Raw genomic sequence first — 25,975 nt, forward strand, 5'->3', positions numbered from 1 at the left:
ACTTTCCTGCTGATTGTTTGAGATGTATGTGCACTTGCTCCTGACAAGACAGATTTCTGCTAAAAGTAACTAGGTTAATGTTGTCAGTTTACATATGCACGCATGTAAAATCTGTCAATGCATTAAGAGAAGCAGGAATATCTGAAGCCATGGCACACAGTTTAGCAGAGTGATACTCAGACAAAAGAGGACTCAGTTATCACAGGGACTGTTTATCTACACAACGGCAAAAGCTGAGTGAAGATTTCGAAGTTTTCGCTGATTGAATATAAGCCGCATCCTGTCACACTTATGTGCTGGGGCAGGAGGCTGCATGGAATGAGGTGCTGATTGAGGAAGCTGAAGCTAGTGCAATCAGTGGTTTCATACGCAGACTAAACTCACAGACAGGTAATGAAGTCAAGGTGGCCTCACATACTTTAATATACAAAGCAATTAATATTAGCACAGTTGAGTGAGGAGGTAGGACAGATTGTTTCTACTCCATCACAAAGCAATGAGCCATGGCGTGGTTTTGTAAATGACATGCACTGTAAACTTTGTGGGAAACCTAATCATACAGCCAAGTGCTGGCGGGCACTTTGTTATACCAAATGCCATGTGCTAGAATACGTGAGCAACAACTGCCCACCGAATCAGATACAGAACTGCCAACAGCAGAATTCTCTGCAAAATGCAGGTCCACAGAGGGCAAATGGCAGGGGGACAGGTCTCGCAACCCCCCCCCCCCCCCTCCTCCACCGCCCCCCTCCCCAATGTCAATAATGAATCATGTTCAATATGGAATATACACGAAATGGCTAATCTAATTTACGATGATAGGATCAGAGGAAGAACTGTCAAACTGTTAGTAGAGGCAGGAGATCAAATTAGTTGCACTGTCTGCTTCTTGTACCAACAAGTACACCATCAAGCTGCCGCACAGCTTCAGTGGATTAGGGGAAGAAGTTTTAGCATCCACAGGAACATGTTTCATGAAATTACAGATAGATGGCCACAAGTATCGTTTTGATATGGAAGTTGTTAGAAAACACAGAAGGGATTTCAATGTCATTCTACGGAACAATTTCTTGCACCAGTACCGAAGTGTAATTGATTACAGGACACACATTGTTTGATTCAGTCAGAAAATTCTCTGTTTTGGTGGCATCTGTGCCCACCCAGTTGTGAGGAAGCTGTGTCTTCCACAGGCTCCAACAGAACTGCATACATAGGTGTTGCAAACTGGTAAACCTGTTACAATCAGTGGTGGTGCGGCTGATCTGATCAGTCAGAACAATGTCCTCGACAGGTTACAAATTCATATGAAAAGAAGTATAAATAGGAGAGAGACAGTGTAAAAGAAGTTGTGTGTGACAGTATGTAGTATGTATAGACAATTTTAGGCAAAGTGATTCCATGTTGAACAATAGTTGACACATGCCAAGTGAAGTAAGAAGAAGCAGCTGTCAGTAAGGGATGTTTGTGCAATAATGCCCCTACTCAGAAAACAGTTATATGATAAGTTAGTGTATTTGTCCAATTCAGAGCGAATTCTTCTGTGCTCAGTTTTAGGAAAATATGTTTGGTTGCTCAAGGAACAGCAATATTGCCAGTAACCGACCTTGGACAACATGAAATTCCAACTGCAGACACTAGGCCAGTTGCTCATGCTGGGAAACTTTAAAGACCGTGTAGACTTCCATTTCACTTACTTGTTACTGAGGATAATATCCAACAACAATCGGCTGCATAGAAAATACAAGCATATGGAAGCCCTCAGTCATCATAAACCATGGTTATGCAAAAAATGTCAATCAATGGTGAGAAGATCTATTGTCTATGTGTTGATATGACAGTGGTAAATAAGGTAACTACATCTGATGCTTACCTTCTACTCTGTATCGACAAAACAATGGACACATTAGGGAACTGAAGGTATTTCATCACCCTCGCTATGTGTTCTTGTTACCAAAAAATTTCTGCACCCAAAGGCTGGCCAAAAACAACTTTTGTGGTTCCCTCGGTGTTGTATGAGTTTTTAAGCATGCCTTTTGGCCTCAGAAATGCGCTTGCCACCTTCCAAAGTTTTGTTGACTTTTTGCTACATAAAAAGGACTGAAGTCCACTTTGTGCCTGGATTATTTAGATAATTTTTTATATTTTGAAGTACTGTTGAGGAACATATGGAGAGGTTGAGAAATGTATTGTAAAGATTAAAGGGTGAACATTTACGTCTGAAGATAGAAAAGTGTTCTTTTGCACAGTCTCAGTTGCAGTACCTGGAGCATATTATCAGTTCAGATGGGTTTAAACCAGACCCTCAGTTAACCGAAGTAGTTGAGAGTTTTCCAGTACCCACTAATGTTAAGGCATTGCAATCTTGTCTAGGAATACCCAATTATTATCTTCACTTTGTGAAGGATTATGCTCTGGTAGCTAAGCCATTAACTAAGTTGCTAAAGAAAGATACAGATATTGAGTGGATGGAAGAATGCGAGTTAGCTATCAGAAAAATTAAAGATGAGTTGACAAGTTTGTCTTTATTAACACATCCAGATTTTGAAAAATCTTTCATCCTTTCAACAGACACCTCAGATTTTGGTGTCAGGGCTGTTCTTAGTCAAGAATATATTTGTGAGGAAAGATATATAGGCTATGCTATCCAGCAGTGACCAATTTACAGTACAATCAAAAAACTGTGGTCACCGACCACACTGTTCTTTTGTGAATGCAAGTTTAAATGACCGCAGAAGTCATTTAACCTGTTGGGCATTAAAATTGTTCAAATATGATTATGATGTAAGCCACAAACCAGGCCATTTGCACCAAAATTCCAAAGCTCTAAGTTGCAAAGGCACATTGTTTCATTGCTTTAATAGAAAAACTGAGAGAAGCACAGGAGATCTATGTAGAATGTCACCAGTGTGCTTCCCTTCCATATTTTGTCACAGGAGATAGTATTTTATACTGCAAGATCGCCTTTCACAGCAAGGTAGTAAATCCTCAAGTGTTGCAACCATGTGTAATAGCTCAGTACAATGAGAGTTCACAGGCATGCCATAGCTGACGGAGACCCACAAATGCTACAGCAGCCACAGTTTTTGGCGCAACAGCAGACAGAATGATGCTTGGAAGTACACTCTTCTTTTTACAAAAATAAATAAATAAAGTAAAAGACAAAGCCACACCACAAAGGAATTATCCAAATGAGGCAGAAACCAGTAGATGTGATGTACATGTAAAGAAAAACAAATGGTTACAGTTTCAGAAAAACTGGATGATTTATTCGAGAGAAAGAACTTCACAAAGTAAGCCAGGCAATAACACATTGATCCACCTCTGCCCCTTATGCAAGAGTTATTCAGTTTGGCATTGACTGACAAAGTTTACTGGATGTCCTCCTGAGGGATACAATGCCAAATTCTGTCCAATTGGCACATTAGATCATCAAAAACCTGAGTTGGTTGGAGGGATCTGCCGATTATGTTCCCACTGTTCTCAATTCAGTAGAGATCTGGCAACTTTGCTGGCCAAGGTAGGATTTTGCAAGCATGAAGACAAGCAGTAGAAACTCTCATCATATGGGAGCAGGCATTATCTCACTGAAATGTAAACCCAAGATGGCTTGTCATGAAGGACAACAAAACGGGTGAGTATATTGTCGACATACCACTGTGCTGTAAAGGTGCCACAGATGACAAACCACAGGGGTCCAGCTATAAAATGAAATGGTACATCAAACTGCCACTCCTGGCCATATGGCGGGCAAGACAGATCGCTATATCATTGCTGTCCAAGTCATCCCCAGACACGTCTTCTGGCTCAAATCTCTTTGACTGGGGTAGAATTGTTTTCAGTGATGAGTCCTGCTTTGAAATGAGACCCAATGACCAGCAAAGAAGTGTCTGGAGATGCCCCTGATAGTGGTGGAATACCAGCCTGACTGTCGCTGGCCATGCGGCCCGACAACCAAGAGTGATGGTCTAGGGATGCCATTTTATTTTATAGCAGGTCCCCTTCGGTTGCCATTCATGGCACCCTTACAGTACAGTGGTACATCAATGAAATTATATGCCCTGTTTTGTTTCCCTTCATGGCAAGCCACCATGTGTTTACATTTCAACAAGATACTGCCTGCCCACACACAGGGCTTATATTTGTGCTTGCCAAGGCCAACACGTTCACCGGATCTCTCCCGAACGGAGAATATTTGTAGCATTATGAGCAGGGCCCTCCAACCAGCTCAGAATTTTGACAATCTAATTTGCCAATTGGAACAATTTAGCACGACATCCCTCAAGAGGACATTCAACACCCCTATCAATCAACGTCAAGCCCAGTAAATGCTTATATAAGGGTCAGAGGTAGTCCAACATATCATGGACTTGCTCAGTTTGTGAAGATCTTTCTCTTGAATAAATCATCCAGTTTTTTTGAAATTGTATCATTTGTTTGTTGTACATGTATATCACAGCCACTAAATTCCATCCCATTTGGATAATTCCTTTGTGGTGTGTCTTTCTATTTTAGAGTGTAAACACAGAACTGCTTGCCTTGTGCCCAGGGGCACCACCACCAAGAACCCATATCCCTGTGGAAATTTTTCCTGAAGCTACTACACTGGGAGATGAAGAAGCATGCACAGGATAGAGTAGCATGGAGAGCTGCATCAAACCAGTCTCAGGACTGAAGACCACAACAACAACAACAACAACAACAACTAAACCATTTCAAAACAGAACATTAGATATTGCAGGACTGTTCCCACACAGTACCCAAAACAATAAACATAGTCTATCTATCACTGATCACAGTTCTAGGTACCTAATTCTGTATCAGTTGCAGACATGACTGTATAAACAGTAGCATGTGCCTTTGTCAATCGTTCAGTTTTGCCATTCACAAGTCCTAATACTATTTTGACTGATCAGGGGACTAGAAGACTACCCCTTTCCATCCTAAATCCAATGGCTGTCTTGAATGTGTGCATCAATCGACAGTTTGAATGCTGTCTCGCTATGTGAACTGTTTGCACAGCTATTGGAACAAATACATAGCTTATGTAGCTTCAGTGTACAATAGTTGTATACACAGGTCAACTGGATGTATGCTATCTATACGAGACAGTATACCTACAGCCTATGAGTTCCCAGCTTGAACTTGACAAACAACTGCCTGGCGTAGACCTGGCCAAAGTTAAAGGATCAGCACCAAGGCTATCTGAAAGCAAGTAAAACAAAATAATTATAAAGCTACTGGGAAAATGATACAACAAAGTAATAAAGGAGCTTTGCTTTCCCAGTGTAAACTGAGAGATCCAGATTTGCTTTGCTTAAGAAAGAAACGACTAAGAAATGCACGTCTCAATATAAAGGCCCTTAGTCTATCACACAATTGACCTCTTCTGTTAGTGCAGAAATTCAACTGTCTGACCATCATGTGGCAGTTCATTTTGACCAGTTAAAGCCAAATCATGGTCAAGCTCTGTTGCCTCCTGCAGTGTCACGTAGCTCAATGCTAAATATTTGACCACAAGTTAAAGGTACTATCGTAAAAAATAGTCAGGAAGAAAAATCACAAGTTCTCACCAGCACGTTGTAGATATGCCTCACGCATGTGCGATGGCACATATCTTATTCAATGTAAACTCTTATTCACTGTATAAGAGATTACTTTCTTGTAAAGCACTTTAAACATTTATATCATCACTTTTAAATCTCTGATCTCATTATTGCTCATTCTCATTCACTATATAAGTAATTACTTTCCCATAAGCTCTTTAAACATTTACGTCATCACTTCTAAGTCTCTTATCTCATTATTTTGCTTTTACTATACCATATCTTGTACTACCACATTGTGCACTTACATTTTACCATGCAGCTCAGGCAGCTCCCTAGATAGCAAAACCATGACTTTCACAAAAAGGAAAACAGAAAACGGACTTCAACTGAAAACTGGCTCCAACAACCTGCTGCTATTCCCTTATATTAAAAATTCAAAATGCAGGATGGCTATCTGAATCACAAAATTCTTGCCCAGAACAACACCAGTGAAACACATCACATCCAAAAATGAGATCACTTCTCAACATTGTTACAACTCTGACAAAGTAAACAGCTCACTATATGCGCAAAACAAGATACAATGTAAATTTCTCTTGTCAACTAATATTTTAATCTCCTTATCTCAACCTGTAAGGGTGCTTCCTTATTAACTCCTCAAGCGTGACACTGCTCTTTACTTGATAGCATCTGTAGCATGACATCTGTTGTGCATGTCTGAGTGCTACATCCCTCCTATACTGCAAATACTATATCTAATAAAGTACTTGAAATAACATTGTGAAAAAAAGGGTGAACACTTAAAACTATAAAGATTTAATACGCTAAACCACTTTAGGCACAAAGAGTTTCAGTCATGCGATAAAAGTTAATTGTTTACAAGTATTTTTGAGAGTGATGAAGCTCAGAGCAAGGCACAATACATAATGCTGGGTTTGCAGGACAAGTCTTGCATCTGTATGATGTTTCTCTACTTTGTTTTGTTGAATACAGCACACACATCTCCTTCATCCCACTCTTCTGGTTTTTGTTGCTGTTCTGGGAAGTGTCTACAAGTAAGAACATCAGAGGGCCTTTTTTGCTTCTGTTCAGTGGCACTGTGGTGTAATTAGTTATGAACTCATTTATCAGTTTCACTCTGAACTCTAAATGGTCTTTCTTATTTCCTTTCTGACAATAGAATATGTAAGCATTTAGAACAGCCACATTTAACAAACAAGTAAAAAGTTTTTTGTACCAAACCTTGCTTTGTTCTCTTTCCACAAGAAAAGATACCAATGACTGGTCTTTCAAGTCCACTCCCCCCATATTCTGCTTGTAGTAAGAAATACAGAGTGGTATCTGGGCCACTTGCACTTCTCTCCCTTTTCCTCTTCTCTGCACATGTATTGTTGTTGCAGCATGCTTTGCTGTTAGCACTGTGATTTACTTTTTATCCTTCCATTTCAGAGACACCAATTTCCCCTTTTGTGCACTGATGATCTCTCCTTTTTGTAATTTCCTACTTACAGTATGTGGCATTCCTTTTCTGCAAGTTCTGGCTGTTCCTATTGCATCAATATTCATGTCCACAAGTTTTTTGAACAGCTCAGGACTTAAGTTTATCTCTTCCTGTGTACAAAATAAAGTTCCATAAATACCAGTTCTTGTCAAACGCTCTCAAAACATTTCATCCTAAAGTATGCTGCTTCCACGAGAGTCTCCCTTTCCACAGTAACAAGGATTCGTCAACACTAATGTTATTTTGTTTCTCATAAGCTCTCTGATGTCAGCAAAATGTAGGAATCTCAGTAGAAGATGAAATCTTTCTTCACTCATAACATTACAGAAAAAGGCAATTTCTAGCACTTCTTTCTGGTAAAATACATTTTAGCTGATCTTTTAGACAATATCCCCATCAGTAAAAATAGAGCTAAAAGAACTCATCAGTTAAAAACCACTTTACAAATTGTGGTTTCTTCAAAGAAAATATTTTTTCATTTCCCTCATGTAAAAACATTCTGCATATTTAAACAATGGAAAATCCAGAATGGAATGTAACAATTATGAGATGATGAGTTGCAGATAGGCAGATTGTTGTGCGTATCTGGGACTCGAGATCTCTGCTAGATGGTGAGTAGCAACTTTCCTTCTCATAATTGTTTCTGCATGTTTATTTGTTTCTTTGTCTGTCATTTCTATTATTTCATTGTCAAAGAACAATACAAAGTAAGCTAATGGTACTGCATTACTGGGAACTCAGAATTTCAGCCTAGCTTTAGCAGTGCTTGAAGTAAATGCAGCTGATGCAGAAATATTGTCACATTCGTTCCAGTCAGGTGAGACAACATCCTGCATTGTCAGTTTGTCATCTAAAGAATCACCAGAAAGCAAAAAATCTTGTCTTCTTCATTATCACTGTCCATCAAAAGTCGCAGAACATCTTCAGTCAGCCCACCCATTGCGCACACCCTACGAAAAATCAACATGCACATGAAGAGAAAAACTGTGTAACCCAAATGAGTAACAAATTTGGATTCTGTCAACATGAAGCTAAGAAATGTATGACACTGCCATGTAGCGGCCATCTTTCTAACTGCCTTGGCAGAGAGGAAAAACATATTTGAAAAGCGCAGATGGCATATGATGTCGTACACGTTGAGTGAAAGTGCTTAGCAACTTCCACTGAACTTTACACCTTATTTAAAACCTTTTCTAAACTTTTTCTCACTTATAGTCCCATAAAATAATGAGAGAGAAACAGTTTATTGCTAAGTAAATGTTCGCCATTTTAGCTTCAAGCATGATGTAATTTGTTGTCTCTTCACTACCGGTATTTTTCTTTCAGATTTTGAAACTGTTTTACATACGGAAATTTGAGACTTTACGGAGTCACGTTTGCAGGGGGGGGGGAGAGGGGTGTTGTTATTGGTTCAACTGAAGACTATTGTCCCTCTCCAGAAGAATGACTAAATAACAAAGATAAGCTGATGAGTTTTACAAAATATGTCCTTTTAAACAATGTATTTTTACAAGTTTTGTATTTAAAAATATATTAACTAGTGATATTTCATACAAACATAGACATATTGGTACTAAAAACAGACAATTTAAAAAATTCTATGTTGAGTAAAAGTTACAAGCAAAAATACCTTGGAGTGATGTACGACTGACTGTGTCGAAATTTGCTGTTGTTAATTCAGAACATTGCATGAATGCACCTAGTGGCAGTGACTTTTGCAAATTAGCACTGAAACTCCCGTGCTTTACGCTCTATTTCCAAGTGTGCGCTCTTTTAATTGATGATCTGCACACTACTTATGTCACTAAGGGGTTTTCTACCTTTATTCAACTGCTTAAAAGTGTAAGTACTACTAAATTCATAAATACATTTGAAGAAAAGTATTTATTTTATTTTATTCTGCAGCCCCTGTACTTCATGCTGCTTGGAACTACTGCCCGTCAACATGATCCAACAGTGTGTTGTATTGTAGTAAGTAGCCATTATGCAATGAACAGTCAATGGTCTCGACATGATCCATGCCCAACACAGGGTGAAGCGAGAAAAACTATTATAAATGTAGTGTAGTGTTGTAAATGGAAAAAAATGTAAACAGGAGACTGCATTAAAATAATGGTGAACAATTACTTAATACCAGCAACTGTATAAACACTGCAAAATGAGACACAGTTACAAATGTCTAAAATGTCATTTATCTCCTCCTGTTTGAATAATTGTGTTACAACAGCCTTGATTTAATTTCATAACTACTCAAGGTCATTGCCACCCCGCTCGACAAAATGGCCAAGCAAGCATTCGCAAGCTACAGATTTATTGACACAAGATTGCAGATTACCCCCCCCCCCCCACGGTAAAACCAACAGCTAGCTTTAACTTCTTCATTCATAACATTACGTCAGTTTGTCTTCATTGAGCAATCATTAGCCCCATACATCTGTTCGATACATATCAGTACAAGTCATTGCTCTTTATGACTATGACATCTTGTTCTCAATTGCTAACAACTACAACAATCCAACAGTTGATATAATAGTACTAAACCGAATATGAATGTGTCTATAAAACTCTTTTACAAAACTTATTACTTCTGTGTATTTCTACCACAGTACCTGATCTGTCCTTTATGCCAGACTTTGAAGCAATAAATTCTCCCGTCTCTCCCCAACTCCCACACTGCAGCACCAAACAGCTTCCTGGGATTCCCGCCTCATGCGAAAGCTCGACGAGTATAAACCAATTACAAATCATTGCCTAAGTACTTATCACCAAGGGGTATTACGAGTATAACATGTAGATTCCCCTTTGAATATATGAAAGCTATTCGAAACAGCATGGACGGTTTAAACTGATAATGTATCAATATGGATATGGAACTGAAACAATTTTAAAAAATCATGGTTTTTAAATAAAATTTAAGGTTTTTTCCCAGCCTTTTTCCGTTTTTGAAAATTCCAGGTTTTGAAGATTTCAAGGTTCACTAGGCACACTGTAACATTTGAGTTCTGAACTTCATGTATCATAAATATAAAAAATTACGATAGCCCAACTGCCATGTGTTCCCTTTGGAAGTCACCCACACCAACAATGCTATGTACTTTTCTTTACTCTTTAATTTCAACAAGACAATTTATGTGTGCAGATTAGAAAGATTTTTCTCACTGAGATATGAAAAGTAGCTCACATTCAGGCATATAATGTCACCTTTCAAATGCAATACAACACTACGTTCTTTAAGGCCAGGGTAAAATCAGACAACTTTTTTATGTTTCTCTGTGGTCTCTCACAATTTCAATAACTCCCGTTTTGTGTTCTCAAGACCACCATCTATAATCACACATTTTTGTTAGAAAATGTTACATCACCCTAACAAAAACACTAATCACGCACACTCAACTTGAAGTTTTTTGTGACAAGGTAACCATCTGAATTCTGTGCACAGATGGTGAAAAACAAATTCACCAAGCATGTTCAAAAATGCCTAACAAAACATGTTTTAATGGTTTTGTGTTTTTTATTGTGTTTCTGTTCAATATTTATTTACCTTTTTAGTTGTTGGTTAACTTCATATTACATACGATTGTATCAAACCCTCTACCGCACCTGAAAATGGCCACATTAGAGCCAACAGTGTGAAAGCAACTGCTAATACATGACAGTAATAGCATCTGGACATTACATTCATGAATTCAACAATGGAAGATTCCCCACAAGTGCTTAATATGTGCAGTCAATCAAAGGAATGTTATGCACATAGCGAGGAAGACAGACCCCATTTTCACAAGGCTAGTGTCTTACATATTCATTCCGTTTACAAACACTTTTCTGTATTTACCAATGTTACTTTTACTAGTGGATATAGAATAAAAATCAGTGGGCACATACTAGTAGGATCATGTCTGATGATCTGCTCCTAGTCAATATGTGAAAGTATTACTTTTATCTTTTTAAGGTGGTAAATTAACTATGGAAAATCCTGCTTACCTGCAGTAAAAACTAAAATGTAATAAACTGATTGAAACAGTTGTGAGCTACGCCACTGAGATAAAGTAGTAATAGAATTAAGATACTTTGAAGCCAATAAGTAATTAAAATTTTTAAACATTTAATATTAAAATCAGATCATCTCAAAAAATCGCTTAATAAATTGTTTATTTACCATGTATCAATAAAACCATCTTTTTTTTTTTTTTAATCTTGACTTAGAAATTAGAAAATTAAAGCAAAAACATTAAAACCCTGTGCTACAAGTTCAGAGGGTTGCATTGGAGAAATTCACACAATAGTGCGGATTTGGTCACAGAGGGAACAGCAACATTCATACAGCCAATTTACACCTTTTAGTATCTAAAGAAATAGTAATCATAAGGCAAAAACCTTCCTTAAAGAGCATCTGGCCCACACACACTTATCAACAATGAAAAAGCTATTTAAAAAGAAAAAATAAAACAGGAGGAAAAATTACCACCTTCCCATGCAGGCAGCATCTGATGCTGAGTAAGTGCTTCAAATGCTTCATAACAGTGAACATCCTTACAGAGAGCTTCTTTATAACAAGCCACAGCTAAGGCTCTGTTATCCATCTCCTCACATACACGCCCCTTCAACAACAAAACTGCACTCTGTACCTAAAATGGAAGAAAATTAGACAATTAGTATGAGGTAGCGCACCAAATGTTTGCAGCATTATGATAATATCTTGACAGCTATTTTATAATACGAGGGCTATCCACAAAGTACATTACATTTTGGAATTCTTGAAGCTGTGCGTCGTCATCAAAATGCTGCATAGCCAACCACTTCTTCATTGCTGGGAATAAGTGGAAGTCGCTCAGTGCCAGGTAGGGACTGTATGGAGGATGAGGAAACAACTCCCACTTAAAAGATTCGAGAACTTCACGAGTGGCATTTGCCGTGTGGGCCCGGGCGTTGTCGTGAATCAGCAAGAGCTTTGAGCCCAACTTTCCCCTGCGCTTGTTTTGTATTGCAGAGTTTGGCAATACCTTTGAGAGTTTATTGTAGTGCCTCTTTCCAGGAAATCCACAAAAATCACACCTTTTCTGTCCCAAAAGACAGTCGCCATGTGGTTGAAGGCGCAGGCGGCCGAATTTTACGACAAAGGAATTTCCAAGCTCGTCCATCGCTATGATAAGTGTCTTAATTTAAATGGCAACTATGTAGAAAAGTAGTATTTAAGTGTGGCTTTCATCTGTATATAATAAAAAAAATTCCAATACTTTATTTATTTTTAATTCCAAAACGTAACGTACTTTGTGGATAGCCTTCGTAGCAAGCTTATTTGTGGGCTGCAGCTTGGTAATACACATAAATTCACAACTCCTTTATGCATTCGTGTTGACGCCACATTTTCTCAAACTATTTACTGAGCCATAGATTAGTAGAAATAAAGAGAAAATCTCCCATTCATTTGTATGAATTAAACAGAGAAAGGAATAATAGAAATTTAAGGTGTAGGAGATATCTATAGCCTCATGCATATGTCAGACAGTAAAATGAGGTCCATAAAAAGTAGGTTGTCGCCACCTTTGCTAGTGGCCAAAACAGTACGAAACAAAAGGGAAATCGGTTCCAATATCCCTCCAGTAGTACGGTAATTAGAGACTGAACAAAGGAACACTAGTACCACACTCTCAAAAATATGACAGGAGACTAGTTTTTCCACTTCATCAGCAAACCTATCACTTTTAAATAACTTTTATTGTGGCAGGAATGTGATTCCTCACTCATTTTTCAGATTATAATTATTACTTAAATTAGATGAAAAAGCTTCTTATGTATTTTTAAACTTATGTACAATACGAAAATGAATAAACTTAACAGACATGTGCCCACTATTGGATTAGAAACAGGACAAAGCAGACAAACACAATGGAAAGAGGCATTCGATTCATAGCTTGCAATATCGGTAGTTGCTTTGCCAAAGAAGGATGAATGTTAACAATCAGAAATTAGCCACAGTCTTGTTCAAAGAACAAACCTGGCATTGAAACGAAGCAATTTAGAGAAAGCACAGAAAAAATTGGGAGGATCAATGGAGACATTAGTACCACTCCTTCAAAATGTCAAGTGTCTTCTGCTGCTGCCTCAATTCATAATAAATTGCCAGAAGGAAGTTCTACAAATGAACAAGTCACTGAGATTCTCACGCTCAGTAATAAAATGAGATAAAGTTTCAGAATTAACAACAAACTGAACACTCAAGAGTCAAATTCCAGAGTAATTGTAATTATTTTTTATGATTGACATGACAAAATTAAACATTTGTTTTGGAGAGTAATTCTGCTTATCTCTTCTTATCTTCAAACCGAGTGACTACCGGTGAGAAACCTAACTGACTACTGGTGATTATCAAAAGTATAATAAATAATTGAATTGTTTCTATTTGAGGATGTGACTTTGAAATGTTAACTAACTTATGATCAGAACTTACTGCACAAATTATTGTCTAAGTTAAAAATCTATACTGCCTCCTTCGGCAGCTTGCCATGAGTAATGTGGGGCCATGCCACCTGCCGTCAGCTTATTCTATATTTCTGTACCTCATCATCATGACATGCCTATAATGTTATCAGAGTTGTTCTATGTATTCCTACAATTATCTATAATTAGAGTATTTAAAATACATTGACTTACTTCTTTTGGGCTTCCTTCCAAAAACGAAACATTGGGTAATAAACTCCCTTGTTCTCCACAGTTCAAGACTTGCAGGGCTTCTGGTAAATCATATGCTTCCAGGAAACAACGAGCAGCCAGGTAGTAGCACAAAACATGCTTCTAGAATATAGAAATTGGTGACACTGTCAAACATAGTACTATGATAGTCCAGTTTAATCAGAAGAGCTAAATAAATATCTGATACAACACACAAGTGCCTTGATACTAAGCTTTACAAAAACAGTACTCATGATGAGTCATAAGGATCATACACTACCATTTGTGAAAACTGAAACAACAAGAGTAAACTTGATTGTAAAAAATTTATACCATCAATTAGGTACATGGCAATAACAAATTGATAATATTAGAGACCTTTACATGATTTCTAAATCAGTGATCACAGCACAGACTCAAACAAGCCCTGGATATTTTCCTACTTACAGTTTATATGCAAGTCCACAAAGTATAGACAGAAACAGTGATTTCTGGAGGGCAGTCATGATCAAGTTGCTGGCCAACAATACCTCTAATCTGTATGATAAGAGGTTTGCCCGGTAAATTTAAAACACAAAGAAACTGTGGTGCTTGCCATTCCTTGAAGAAAGCTTGCACATTTCTCATCAGACACCATTATGCTCAAACATGACATGCAGAGTTGCTGAAAGAGGAATAGTACCTTGGACTCTAAAACCTCCTTAATGTAGCATTTACTGTTTGGTTTATCTTACTGTGTACAGGTCAAGACTGCATGTTGCATCCAGTGGTGCACCAAACCATTACATCTGATGATCACCTTCTTCTGGTCAACTACACAGTTTGCCAGATCACTGTCACCCTGGTTGCAACAGATACATATGTGGCAACACTTGTAGAACTCATCAAAGTGGGCCTTGCCCAGAAATACAATATTATGCCACTCAGCATGTCAGCAACAACAGTTACATGCCCCATTGCAGTCAGAGACATTCTTGCTAATGCAATGATATATGTACCAACATTTCTATGGCAGGTAGCATCAAAATCATCAATGCAGCAGTGACTATTCCAGTACCAAGTACATTCCAGTACTAAGAAAACACAATGGACAAATTTATATGATCTGTTATGGTTATGGAGGATAACACAGTGTCATCCTATCTCACGGTATAAATGAATTACCCAGTAGTACCATGCTTGCTGCTGCATTATACTGTTCTATTTACTGCTTCATTACAGGCATCACTGTGATAACAGCATTCCACTTGTGCTAGCAAATGTTAGAGTATGGCAAAGTCATTTCCTGTGAATGTATCATTCTGGTATGTTCAACTAAAAAAATGACATTGTGCCCTTTGAAGATGACATTCATACAAAAGCCCACTTCATTTGATGGTGATCCAGTGACAGAGCTTTGTGTAACACCATCCTCCCTTGCCAACCAGGAAAAAGAAAGAAGAGCTGGGCTTAACACCCTTTTGGTGATTACGTCATTAGAGATGAAGTAAACATTGAGGTTTAACAAGGATTTGGAAAGAAATCATTCACATCCTTCTAGAAGCAATTGTTTTGCCTTGGGAAACTTAAATCTGGATGGTTGAACTGGGTTTTGACACCCTCTTTCCTGCAAAACAGGTATAAAGAAATAGAAAATCTGTAGCAAAAACACACATTATTCACTCTGGCGCTCTCAAAGACTGGTAGTGTTACAAACTCTTGTTAATAAGTTAAAGGATCTCTGAGAGCAATGAAAAAACACTGTGCTGCAAGGCACCATGTAGACTAAATATTGGTGGGACAAAACGGGGACAAATAGCATACACAATACAGGGTGTACATAAAGTCTGGGAACACTTTCAATTATTTGTTGCACAAGAACTAAACATTGCACAGATGTCATACATGTTGCTTTTGAAGACAAACTCCGAAAGTTTTTTTTACAAGCATTCGATATGCGAACCATGAGTGATCCGGCAGACGTCAATGTGGTAATCGAATTCTTGCCATACCCGTCCCAGCATGGTATCGTCGACGACTGGGGCAGGCGCTTCCAGTATCCTCTCCCGGAGCTCTGTTACATCACGTGGTACAGGCAGTACATACAACAGATATTTAATGTGTCCCCACAGAAAAAAGTCACATGAAGTGAGATCTGGTGATCGGGGAGGCCATTTCATGAAACAGCTGTCCCCTTCTATAGCACAGTCGATCCATCGATGCAGCAACTCCGTGTTCAGGTACCCACGAACTTCACAATGAAAATAGGGTGGAGCCCCATCCAGCTGAAAGATGAATGGAGAGTCCGATTGCATCAGCCATTGCTGCAACATGTACAAGTAGGAATATCCAGTGACAGTGCGCTCGGCGAAGAAGATTTGTCCAACAAGTTTGCGACGTGAAAAAAAAAATTTCCTTTGGGGAATCATACTCAAATTCAATGCATTCGTGTGGATGCTTAGTACCCCAGATTCGACAATTATGCCTGTTCACTTTCCCATTAATGTGAAAAATGGCTTCATGGCTAAAAATTAAGTGATCAACAATGCCATCCCCATCCTCATTCAATTGTTGCAACTGTAAACAAAACTCAAAATGCTTGCCTTTGCCGTCGTCACTGAGCTTCTGCACTAGCTCCAATTTGAATGGTTTCATAGACAGCTTCTGTTGCAGGACTTCCCACATTGTCATTAGAGCCCTTTCGAGTTCACAGGATGCACAACACACCGATTTCTTTGGACTCCTTATGAAGTCTCTCGTACGCGCTCCACATTCACTTCACTCACACCAGGACAACCGCTGTTCTTTGCTGGACACAAGCAACCCGTCGTAATTAATTTGTTGTGTCAGTGGTAAATGGTCTTCCTTGTTGGTGGCTTCTTACCGTAATTGGTTCTAAACATCCGTTGAACAGCTGTAGCACACTTGTTTTCGTTGAACTCCAACACACAGAAAACTCGCTCCGCACCTGAACTCGCCATGTTTGCGACTAGTGCTGACTATCGGCAAATTACCAAACTACAATGTGGTGGTATGCATGGAGAAAAAAAACTTTCAGGGTTTCTCTTCAAAATGACATATGAATGATATCTGTACAATGTTTGGTTCTTGTGCAATAAATAACAGAAAGTGTTCCCAGACTTTATGTACACAGTGTATATCTGTATGAAACTACTTAATGCTCTTGTAAAATATCCCTAGCAGCAGTCCACACAGATTAGTCAACTGGTGCAGAAGCAGGTTGCACATAAAACACTTTTAGGTGACACTACTTACAGCCAAGTCATTGGCCAGCAAACTTGGTCAGGAGTTGAATGACACCCAAAGAGTCACCGGACAGCAATGGAAATTCCAGGGAGTAATTAACATTCAATGGCTGTACAGGAAAGGTTACCCACATACTATAACCCAGTGCGAAGATCATTACCATGTCTTAAGATGTGTAGCAAATATTTCATCTTCCCTGGCTGCAGACTTTGTGACAGCCTGTAGGTCACACATTTGTCAGACAGTTGTCAGACAGTTGATTATTGGCATCAAAGTACTGTTCAGTATACTAAAGGTTTAGTCAGGTGTATTTTCCTCACACAAACAAGCAGCCTGGTTTAGTGAATGTGGTATCCACAGTGTCTCTGAGTACTGAGACTGGTGCAAGTATCGACCACCACAGAGATACTGCACAGCAAGTGGTATTACAAGGCGCCAATGAAATGCTAGAAAGAAACTGTGCCTCCCCTAGTTCTGAGGCGCCACCAATGTGTCTCTGCCCCAGAATGGTGTCGCCATAGGCCAGGAGGGCAGTTCTGGTAGAGGTCAGATCCTGCTCACTTCCAGGAAGTTCCTGTCGCACTAATGGCATTGTGCTGCCTACTTGCTGTGACACAGCCCGTGCCAACCATCAGGGAGTGAAAAGACTTCTGTCTCCTGTTAACTATACCTACCGTATGTGTCAACACTATCAGAATTGTGTCAAAAAGTGTCTATCACCTTGTGTTTTCTAGTGGCTGTAGTGAAGCGGCAGTACAGCCATTCAGAATTTGTATCAATTCGCCACTCATTGTGGCTCATTTAATGTGTTCTGAACCGCAAGTCCACATGTGCAGTTTCACAGCTACAGCCTAGTGAGGCAGCAAAGATGAAAGCTTTATTGTAATCAATAAAATATTACTAATTCAGAGTATTCTAATTAACTGTAGTATTACTAACCACCTATTGCAAAAGAAGTTGCATACAAGAAGTGATGCCATAAATGCACCTTGCGATTAGCTCACTGTGGCATATTGCGTAAGTAATCCTCTCTTGCAGCTGTGCTATTTCTCTGTTTGTGTGTTTGCTGTATAGAGTGTTCATGATGTCCCCTCCAGATGTGTCTTCAATGCAAGCTATACAACTGCAGGAACAAAGGATTGAGCAATTATAACAAGTAGTGTAGGCTCAGATGTATTCTGGTTCGTAGTAAAACTGTTTCCAGATCACCAACCTCATGAGGTCCCCTACAATGAGTTAGTTGACAAACTGTCAAATCATTTTATGAAGTGTGATTGGAAAGATTTAAGAATCGATCCACTACTGCTTTCTGGTTTGGCAGGCAGATACACGGAGGGTGGGGAGTGAGTCATTGCCTTGTCCTTGAACGTCCTCTGACAGGAAACTGCATTTCCTTTATTCAGTTTGTTGTGGCAGCTGGTTGAGTGCGGGTCTGTTAGGACTTGTTGCCAGATTCTGTATGCATGAAATTTTGTTTTAAAACCGGGAAATCAGCCCCTGAGACTTACGAACTATTAAAAACAGCTTTTGGAGATAATTGAATGAGCCAGTCAAATGTTTTTCTCTGGTTCAACAAATTTAAAAATGGCCGTGAATCATTTGAAGATGAATCACGGTCCAGCCGTCCTTCCACCTCAAAAATGAATGAAAATGTCGTGAAAGTTTGTGGCTTAATGCACTCTTATCGTACACTTACAATTAGGGAGATGGCTGATGAAATTAATTTAAGTTTCTACACAGTTCAGTCAATTTTAACTGATGATCTGAACATGTGTCAAGTGTCCGCAAAATTCATTCCAAAAGTGTTGTCAAGTGACCAGAGACAATACTGACTTGAAGCGTGCCAAGATCTGATTTATTGGACTAAAAATGACCCAGATTTGTTAAAAAGGGTAATTACAGGTGACGAATCATGGGTATATGGATGTGATCCTGAAACCAAAGTGCAGTCTTCGCAGTGGAAGACACCGGGTTTACCACGACTGAAAAAAGCACGGCAAAGTCGGTCGAAGGTGAAGACAATGTTGGTGATTTTTTTCGATTCTCCCGGTATTGTGCATCATGAATTTACCACTGGAGGACAGACAATTAACCAGTAATACTACAAACGTATCCTTGAGCATTTGCACAAAAATGTGCGGAAGAAAAGGCCTGCATAGTGGGACCACAGGAATTGGGTGCTACACCGTTGAATTTTTGACCAAATTCAAAATTCCTGTGCCTCCACAACCACCATATTCCCCTAATTTGGCCCTTGCGGACTTCTACCTGTTTCCTAAACTGAAATTTTCACTGAAAGGGAAGCGATTTGACTTGATTGAACACATCCAGGCAAATATGGGGAGCGTCCCTAACACACTCCAGGAAAAAAATTTCCAGGAATGTTTCCAAAAGTGGAAACACCATTGGAGTCGGTGTGTTTAGTCAGAAGGAGACTACTTTGAAGGAGATGCATCACAGTAGCACGTAAATACAACCATTGTACAGTTAAAATCCCATTCTTAAAACTTTCCAATCACACATCACAAGTGCATGTAGCAGCTGTTCCTTGTAAGTTTTTCACATTAAAGCAGTAGCCAGGACAGCTGTACAAACAGTGGTGCAGTACGTCATGGCCTTACGAGACAATGTCACATTCAGTGTTCATGTCAGTTAAGTTACAGTAACATTATGACAAGAGATACGATTACTCAGAACGAGTCTCATTCACATTCGTGCTGCCATAATAAAGCATCCAAATTCCAACCTCATTACAGAATTTTCAATTATTGAGTCACATTATGATGAGAGATGCGATTACTCAGAACATGTCTTATTCACATTCGTGCTGCCATAATAAAGCATTCAAATTCCAACCTCAGTACAGAATTGTCAATTACTGAGTCACAGGACATGATCGATGTAAATGAGAATGATTTTCAAGCATCTGCAATATCTAATCTTAAGAATAAGACTAAGTATAATTTGAGGTGCGTATAGCACATGTGCCATGACAAGACACTACAGCGCGATGGGCACGTTCCGCACGAGTCGTGCGGGTCCAACACATATTGAGACACGTACAAATACGTTGCACGCACTAGTTGGCGACGCTCTGGGCTGACAGAAACAAAGTGAGCGCACACTGTAATCCTCCTCACTGCGCTGACAGGAACAAAGCGAATGCACACTGTAATCTTCCTCAAACTATTTTACAGAAACTATTCAGCAAAAATATTTTTACCTTTCTTGTAGCGCTGTGTGTCAGCTTCGTGGAAAAGTGCCCATCATCTTGCTAATGGTCATACTTAATGTGGTATACACATTTTAGTAAGATGCTACGCAAAATTCGGAGAAAATGGATCCTATGTAGCATGCTCACCCCCCGATCTCATGCCCGCGAGAATGAAATATTCACAACATCCCTCATATCTCCTAAACCGCTCAAGACATCGAAATGAGATTTTGACGAATGATAGCACACAAGGAGGAGAGTATTTCGTCAATTTGTAACTTTCTTATCTATGGCGATATATCACTAGTGAAATTTCTTCTCTAATGTAACTGCAAACTGACACTATGATGTTTTTCATAAGCTACAGAGATCTTCGATTGCCAATTACTTGTTTGAGGAGGCACTCTGTTTCAGAATTCTGTCGCAATAGCTGCTGTGAGATGAGTTTGTGCAAATTACACCACATTTTGACAAAGTAAGTACAATTAAACCTGTCAACAAGAGAAATGTGTCCATTACTCATAAATGGTGATGTTTCTTCGAATGAGAAAAGGTTAAAAAATCACACAAAATAAACTGCCAATTCTGTTGGAATTTTGGTTGAATATCCCTGTAACCCATCACGTTTTTTAACACTGAACAACTGGAATGGAAACTTTCCAAATGATTTTATTCCTTCTCTTGATCTGAGCACTATTAAAATAATGACGAGTGTTCCCTTCAGGCAGAATGATAGGCACATGCCAGATACTGGTTACTCATCTACAGATTGCCAAACTAACATTGCGTGATTCGCGAATAAAATAGTTCTTATTGAGAAAAATAAACAATTGATCTGTCACGCAACACAATGTGCTGTCTTGTCAGCAGCTGAGAATAATGTGCAAGACAGGAACGCCTTGTGAGCGGGAGTTCATGTCGTCTGAAAAACATTGTCATGAAAGTAGATCTACCTTTGTCAGCAATACATTTCAACAAATTAAATATATCTAATCACCACACTCTTTCAGGATACTCAAAACTTTTGTAATAATACCGATCATTTTTTTCATTTATGTAGTGTGTTGTATAATTAGTTTATTAATGCTGATAATGTGTATGCAACCATTGAAACGCTTTTTCTCGTCATGGCGAGCCAATTGAAACATTGTTATTTGTGAGAGCTTTGACTGTTTCTACCTTGCAGTGGAAATGTGATGTCCACATGTACATAGTATACTGTCTCTTATTACACCCATATCCAAGTAACGATAGTGAAACTTATGTACTTCATATCTTGGACACTCTTTACCAGAAGCACAAATGGGTTGTATCTGTGGAAATTACACGTTTTCGACTTTTTGCAACAGATCTTAGAGGTGCGTCAGCATAACGGGCAGCCACACTCTCAATTTGTACCTAGCGTTAAGACAGCTCAGGGGCCAACTGCCCCCCCCCCTCCCCCCACCTCCCTCAGCACAGGTCAGACAACCAGGTCACTTGTGAACCAGTCGCACTGTTAGGTCATGATACCGTCCGCACAATCATGAAGTCCTGTCCACGTTGCTATCAAATACTGATAGAGCACAGTGCCTGTACCGCAAAGCCAAGTCTTTCACATGTAGCAAACAAGGTCACATACAGCCGATATGATTAAGTATAGATGATGTTAGGCAGCTTTCTCATCCATGTCAGACAGTGATTTAAATGCAGTGAATATTGTATCTGCTGTACAACAGTCCACCAATCCTGTTGTTGTCAGATTGCCAGGACACAGAATCTGAACTTCTCACTCAGCAATCCAGTAAGCTGTATATTCAGTTGTGTGTGTTCAACAAGTGTCTTAAGTTGCAGTTAGATACTACTGTTACGCTGTTATGAATGGTTAGGTAGCCCACAGCTTCAGCAACCACATAACTCATTATCAGCATACAATGCACAACCAATTCTAGTGCTTCGAGTGTGCAGGTTACCAGCCACATTCAGTGGTACTACTAAATCAGTGTTATTTCATGTTGTGTGCCCTCACGAGTCTACTAACATTTTTGGCATAGATACCTTTGACCTTTTTGAATTGTCAGTTCATGGGAAGATGTTACAAAAATCAAACAATGGAAAATCCAGGATGGAATGTAACAATATAATGAAATTGGCCCCATTTTGGCCAGTTACTGTGCCCCCACTAAGAGAATCTCTGCTCTCAGAAACCAACACCTTCAGCCCATTACCCGGAAACTACCCTCCTATACAAAAGATACCAACCATTTCCTCACCGACTCTCCACAGTTCCTGTCCCTTTATCAAATGGTACCCTGCTTATCACTACTGATGCCACCTCCCTTTACACTAACATCCCTAATGCCCATGGCCTTACCACTGCTGAACACTACCTTTCCCAATGCCCAACAGATTCCAAACCAACAATCTCCTTCCTAGTCACCATGACCAACTACATCCTCACCCACAATTACTACTTCTTTGAAGGCATTACCTACAAACAAATCCTGGGAACAGCTATGGGCACCCACATGGCGCCAACCTATTCATGGGCCATGTAGAGGAATCCTTCCTAAACACCAGAATCCTAAACCCCTCACCCGATTCAGATTCACTGACTACATCGTTGCAATCTGGATCAAGGATGACGGCACCCTATCCACATTCCTCCAGAACCTCAACAGCTTCTCCCCTAACTGCTTCACTAGTCCTACTCAATGCAACAAACCACCTTCCTAGATGTTGACCTCCCTCAAATACGGCTAGATCAAGACCTCTGTTCACATCAAATCTAGTAACCACACGCAATACTTCCAGTTCGACAGCTGCCACCCATTCAATACTGAGAAGTCCTTTCCAAATAGCCTAGCCACTGTTGGTCGTCGCATCTCCAGTGATGAGCAGTCTCTCTCGAAATATATCGAGGGTCTCACTGAGGCCTTCACAGACCCTAATTATTCTCCCAGCCTTGTACAAAAACAAATCTCCCGTGCCTTACCTTTCCTGTCTCCCACAACCTCCCAAAGGCTCACCGGCCGGCGACAGAGGAACATTCCCCTCGTAACTCAGTACCACCCAGGACTGGGGCTACTGAATTACTTTCTGGGCCAGGGTTTTGACTACCTCTCATCATGCCCTGAAATGAGAAATGTCCTGCCCATTATCGTTCCCACCCGTACCACAGTGGTAATCTGTTGTCCACTGAACATACACAATATACTCACCCATCCCAACAAAACCCCGCTCCCAAACCCTTATCTCATGGCTCATATCCCTCTAATAGACCTAGATGTAAGATGCAAGACTGTCCCATACATCCTCCCACCAGCACCTTCTCCAGTCCAGTCACAAACATCACCTACCCCACCAACGGCAGGGCTACCGCTAAGCTGCAACCACTGGGCTGCATCCTATATGGGCATGACAACCAACAAGCTGTCTGTCTGCATGAATGGCCACCGACGAACTGTGGCCAAGAAACAAGTGGACCATCCTGTTGCTGAGCACGCTGCCCACCATGACATCTTTTATTTCAGTGACTGCTTCACAACCTGTGCCATATGGATCCTTTCCAACAACACCAGCTTTTCTGAACTGCACAGGTGGGAACTGTCCCTGCAATACATTCTACATTCCCATAACCCTACTGGCCTCGACCTTCATTAGTTACCGTCCTCACCCATCCAGCCCCTTCCCTGCTCCCATTCCAGCACTACACAGCCTTCATTACATCAACATACTAAGTCTTTTTACTTCTCTCCTTTTCTGCTACCTCTCCTCTCTCCCCCCCGTCCCACCTCTCCCTTGCCCTCCGTCTAATCTCCCGACTGCACCTAACTGCCCTACCCTCGTCCCTGCGTGCTCCCCCAGCAGCACTTCACTGTCCCCCACCCCTGCCCTGCCATCCCTGCGTTTTCTAGTGTGTGTGTGTGTGTGTGTGTGTGTGTGTGTGTGTGTGTGTGTGATTGACCGAAAGCTTATATTGTGACAGTCTTCTTGTTGTGCCTCTCTCGACTCAGCATCTTCGCTATATGGTGAATAGCAGCTTTCATAACACTGAAGATGTTACAAATTAATTCATCTGTGTTTTCAGCCAGTATTAATGATTATGTGACAAGTACAGTTCTCTGTTCCATAGTAGTTTAGGCAATGCCCAAGGGTTCAAGGTCCATGTGACACTGAAAGACAATACGCAGCTCGAGTTTTTTCGTCCTCATCCTGTCACTTACACATTAAGGAACTGAGTTGCTGCAGAGTTGCAGGACAATCATGTCATTAGACCAGTGTTGGCTAGCCAATGGGCGTCACTCTTGGTGGTCCTTACTAAATCGTCAGGCAGGTTAAGACTGCGCAGATTTTTAAATTAACCGTCAGCTCCAAACTGTTGTTGATTTTTTCTGTTGTCCCACCCTGAGGATTTGATGGACAAATTAGGTCAAGGTAATTCCTTCTCAAAAATTGATCTCCAAGAAGCCTACCTGCAACTGCCATTAGATGAAGAGTCAAAGAAATTTTTTGTAATCAACACACACAAGGAATTATCCCAGTTTCCGCAGTTACCATTCGGTAGCACTTCCACCCCAGCTACACTCCTGGAAATGGAAAAAAGAACACATTGACACCGGTGTGTCAGACCCACCATACTTGCTACGGACACTGCGAGAGGGCTGTACAAGCAATGATCACACGCACGGCACAGCGGACACACCAGGAACCGTGGTGTTGGCCGTCGAATGGCGCTAGCTGCGCAGCATTTGTGCACCGCCGCCGTCAGTGTCAGCCAGTTTGCTGTGGCATACGGAGCTCCATCGCAGTCTTTAACACTGGTAGCATGCCGCGACAGCGTGGACGTGAACCGTATGTGCAGTTGACGGACTTTGAGCGAGGGCGTATAGTGGGCATGCTGGAGGCCGGGTGGACGTACCGCCGAATTGCTCAACACGTGGGGCGTGAGGTCTCCACAGTACATCGATGTTGTCGCCAGTGGTCGGCGGAAGGTGCACGTGCCCGTCGACCTGGGACCGGACCGCAGCGACGCACGGATGCACGCCAAGACCGTAGGATCCTACGCAGTGCCGTAGGGGACCGCACCGCCACTTCCCAGCAAATTAGGGACACTGTTGCTCCTGGGGTATCGGCGAGGACCATTCGCAACCATCTCCCTGAAGCTGGGCTACGGTCCCGCACACCGTTAGGCCGTCTTCCGCTCACGCCCCAACATCGTGCAGCCCACCTCCAGTGGTGTCGCGACAGGCGTGAATGGAGGGACGAATGGAGACTTGTCGTCTTCAGCGATGAGAGTCGCTTCTGCCTTGGTGCCAATGATGGTCGTATGCGTGTTTGGCGCCGTGCAGGTGAGCGCCACAATCAGGACTGCATACGACCGAGGCACACAGGGCCAACACCCGGCATCATGGTGTGGGGAGCGATCTCCTACACTGGCCGTACACCACTGGTGATCGTCGAGGGGACACTGAATAGTGCACGGTACATCCAAACCGTCATCGAACCCATCGTTCTACCATTCCTAGACCGGCAAGGGAACTTGCTGTTCCAACAGGACAATGCACGTCCGCATGTATCCCGTGCCACCCAACGTGCTCTAGAAGGTGTAAGTCAACTACCCTGGCCAGCAAGATCTCCGGATCTGTCCCCCATTGAGCATGTTTGGGACTGGATGAAGTGTCGTCTCACGCGGTCTGCACGTCCAGCACGAACGCTGGTCCAACTGAGGCGCCAGGTGGAAATGGCATGGCAAGCCGTTCCACAGGACTACATCCAGCATCTCTACGATCGTCTCCATGGGAGAATAGCAGCCTGCAT

At 40.9% G+C, this 25,975-nt stretch overlaps 1 protein-coding gene across 2 annotated transcripts in view; it reads right to left on the bottom strand.

The window, feature by feature from the left end:
* Window positions 1-25,975, bottom strand: part of LOC124612714 (cell division cycle protein 16 homolog) — a 207,658-nt gene that overhangs the window by 133,787 nt on the left and 47,896 nt on the right. The window contains exons 3-4 of one of the 2 annotated variants that reach the window (XM_047141067.1): window positions 13,699-13,839; window positions 11,510-11,672 (exon numbers count right to left, since the gene is read on the bottom strand). In XM_047141067.1, the coding sequence (XP_046997023.1) occupies window positions 11,510-11,672; window positions 13,699-13,839 (304 nt within the window). The remainder of the gene's footprint in view (window positions 1-11,509; window positions 11,673-13,698; window positions 13,840-25,975) is intronic. The other variant, XM_047141068.1, reaches the window with a different exon arrangement.

This window comes from Schistocerca americana, chromosome 4, assembly GCF_021461395.2.
Source record: "Schistocerca americana isolate TAMUIC-IGC-003095 chromosome 4, iqSchAmer2.1, whole genome shotgun sequence".
In the NCBI taxonomy this organism is placed as follows: domain Eukaryota; kingdom Metazoa; phylum Arthropoda; class Insecta; order Orthoptera; family Acrididae; genus Schistocerca; species Schistocerca americana.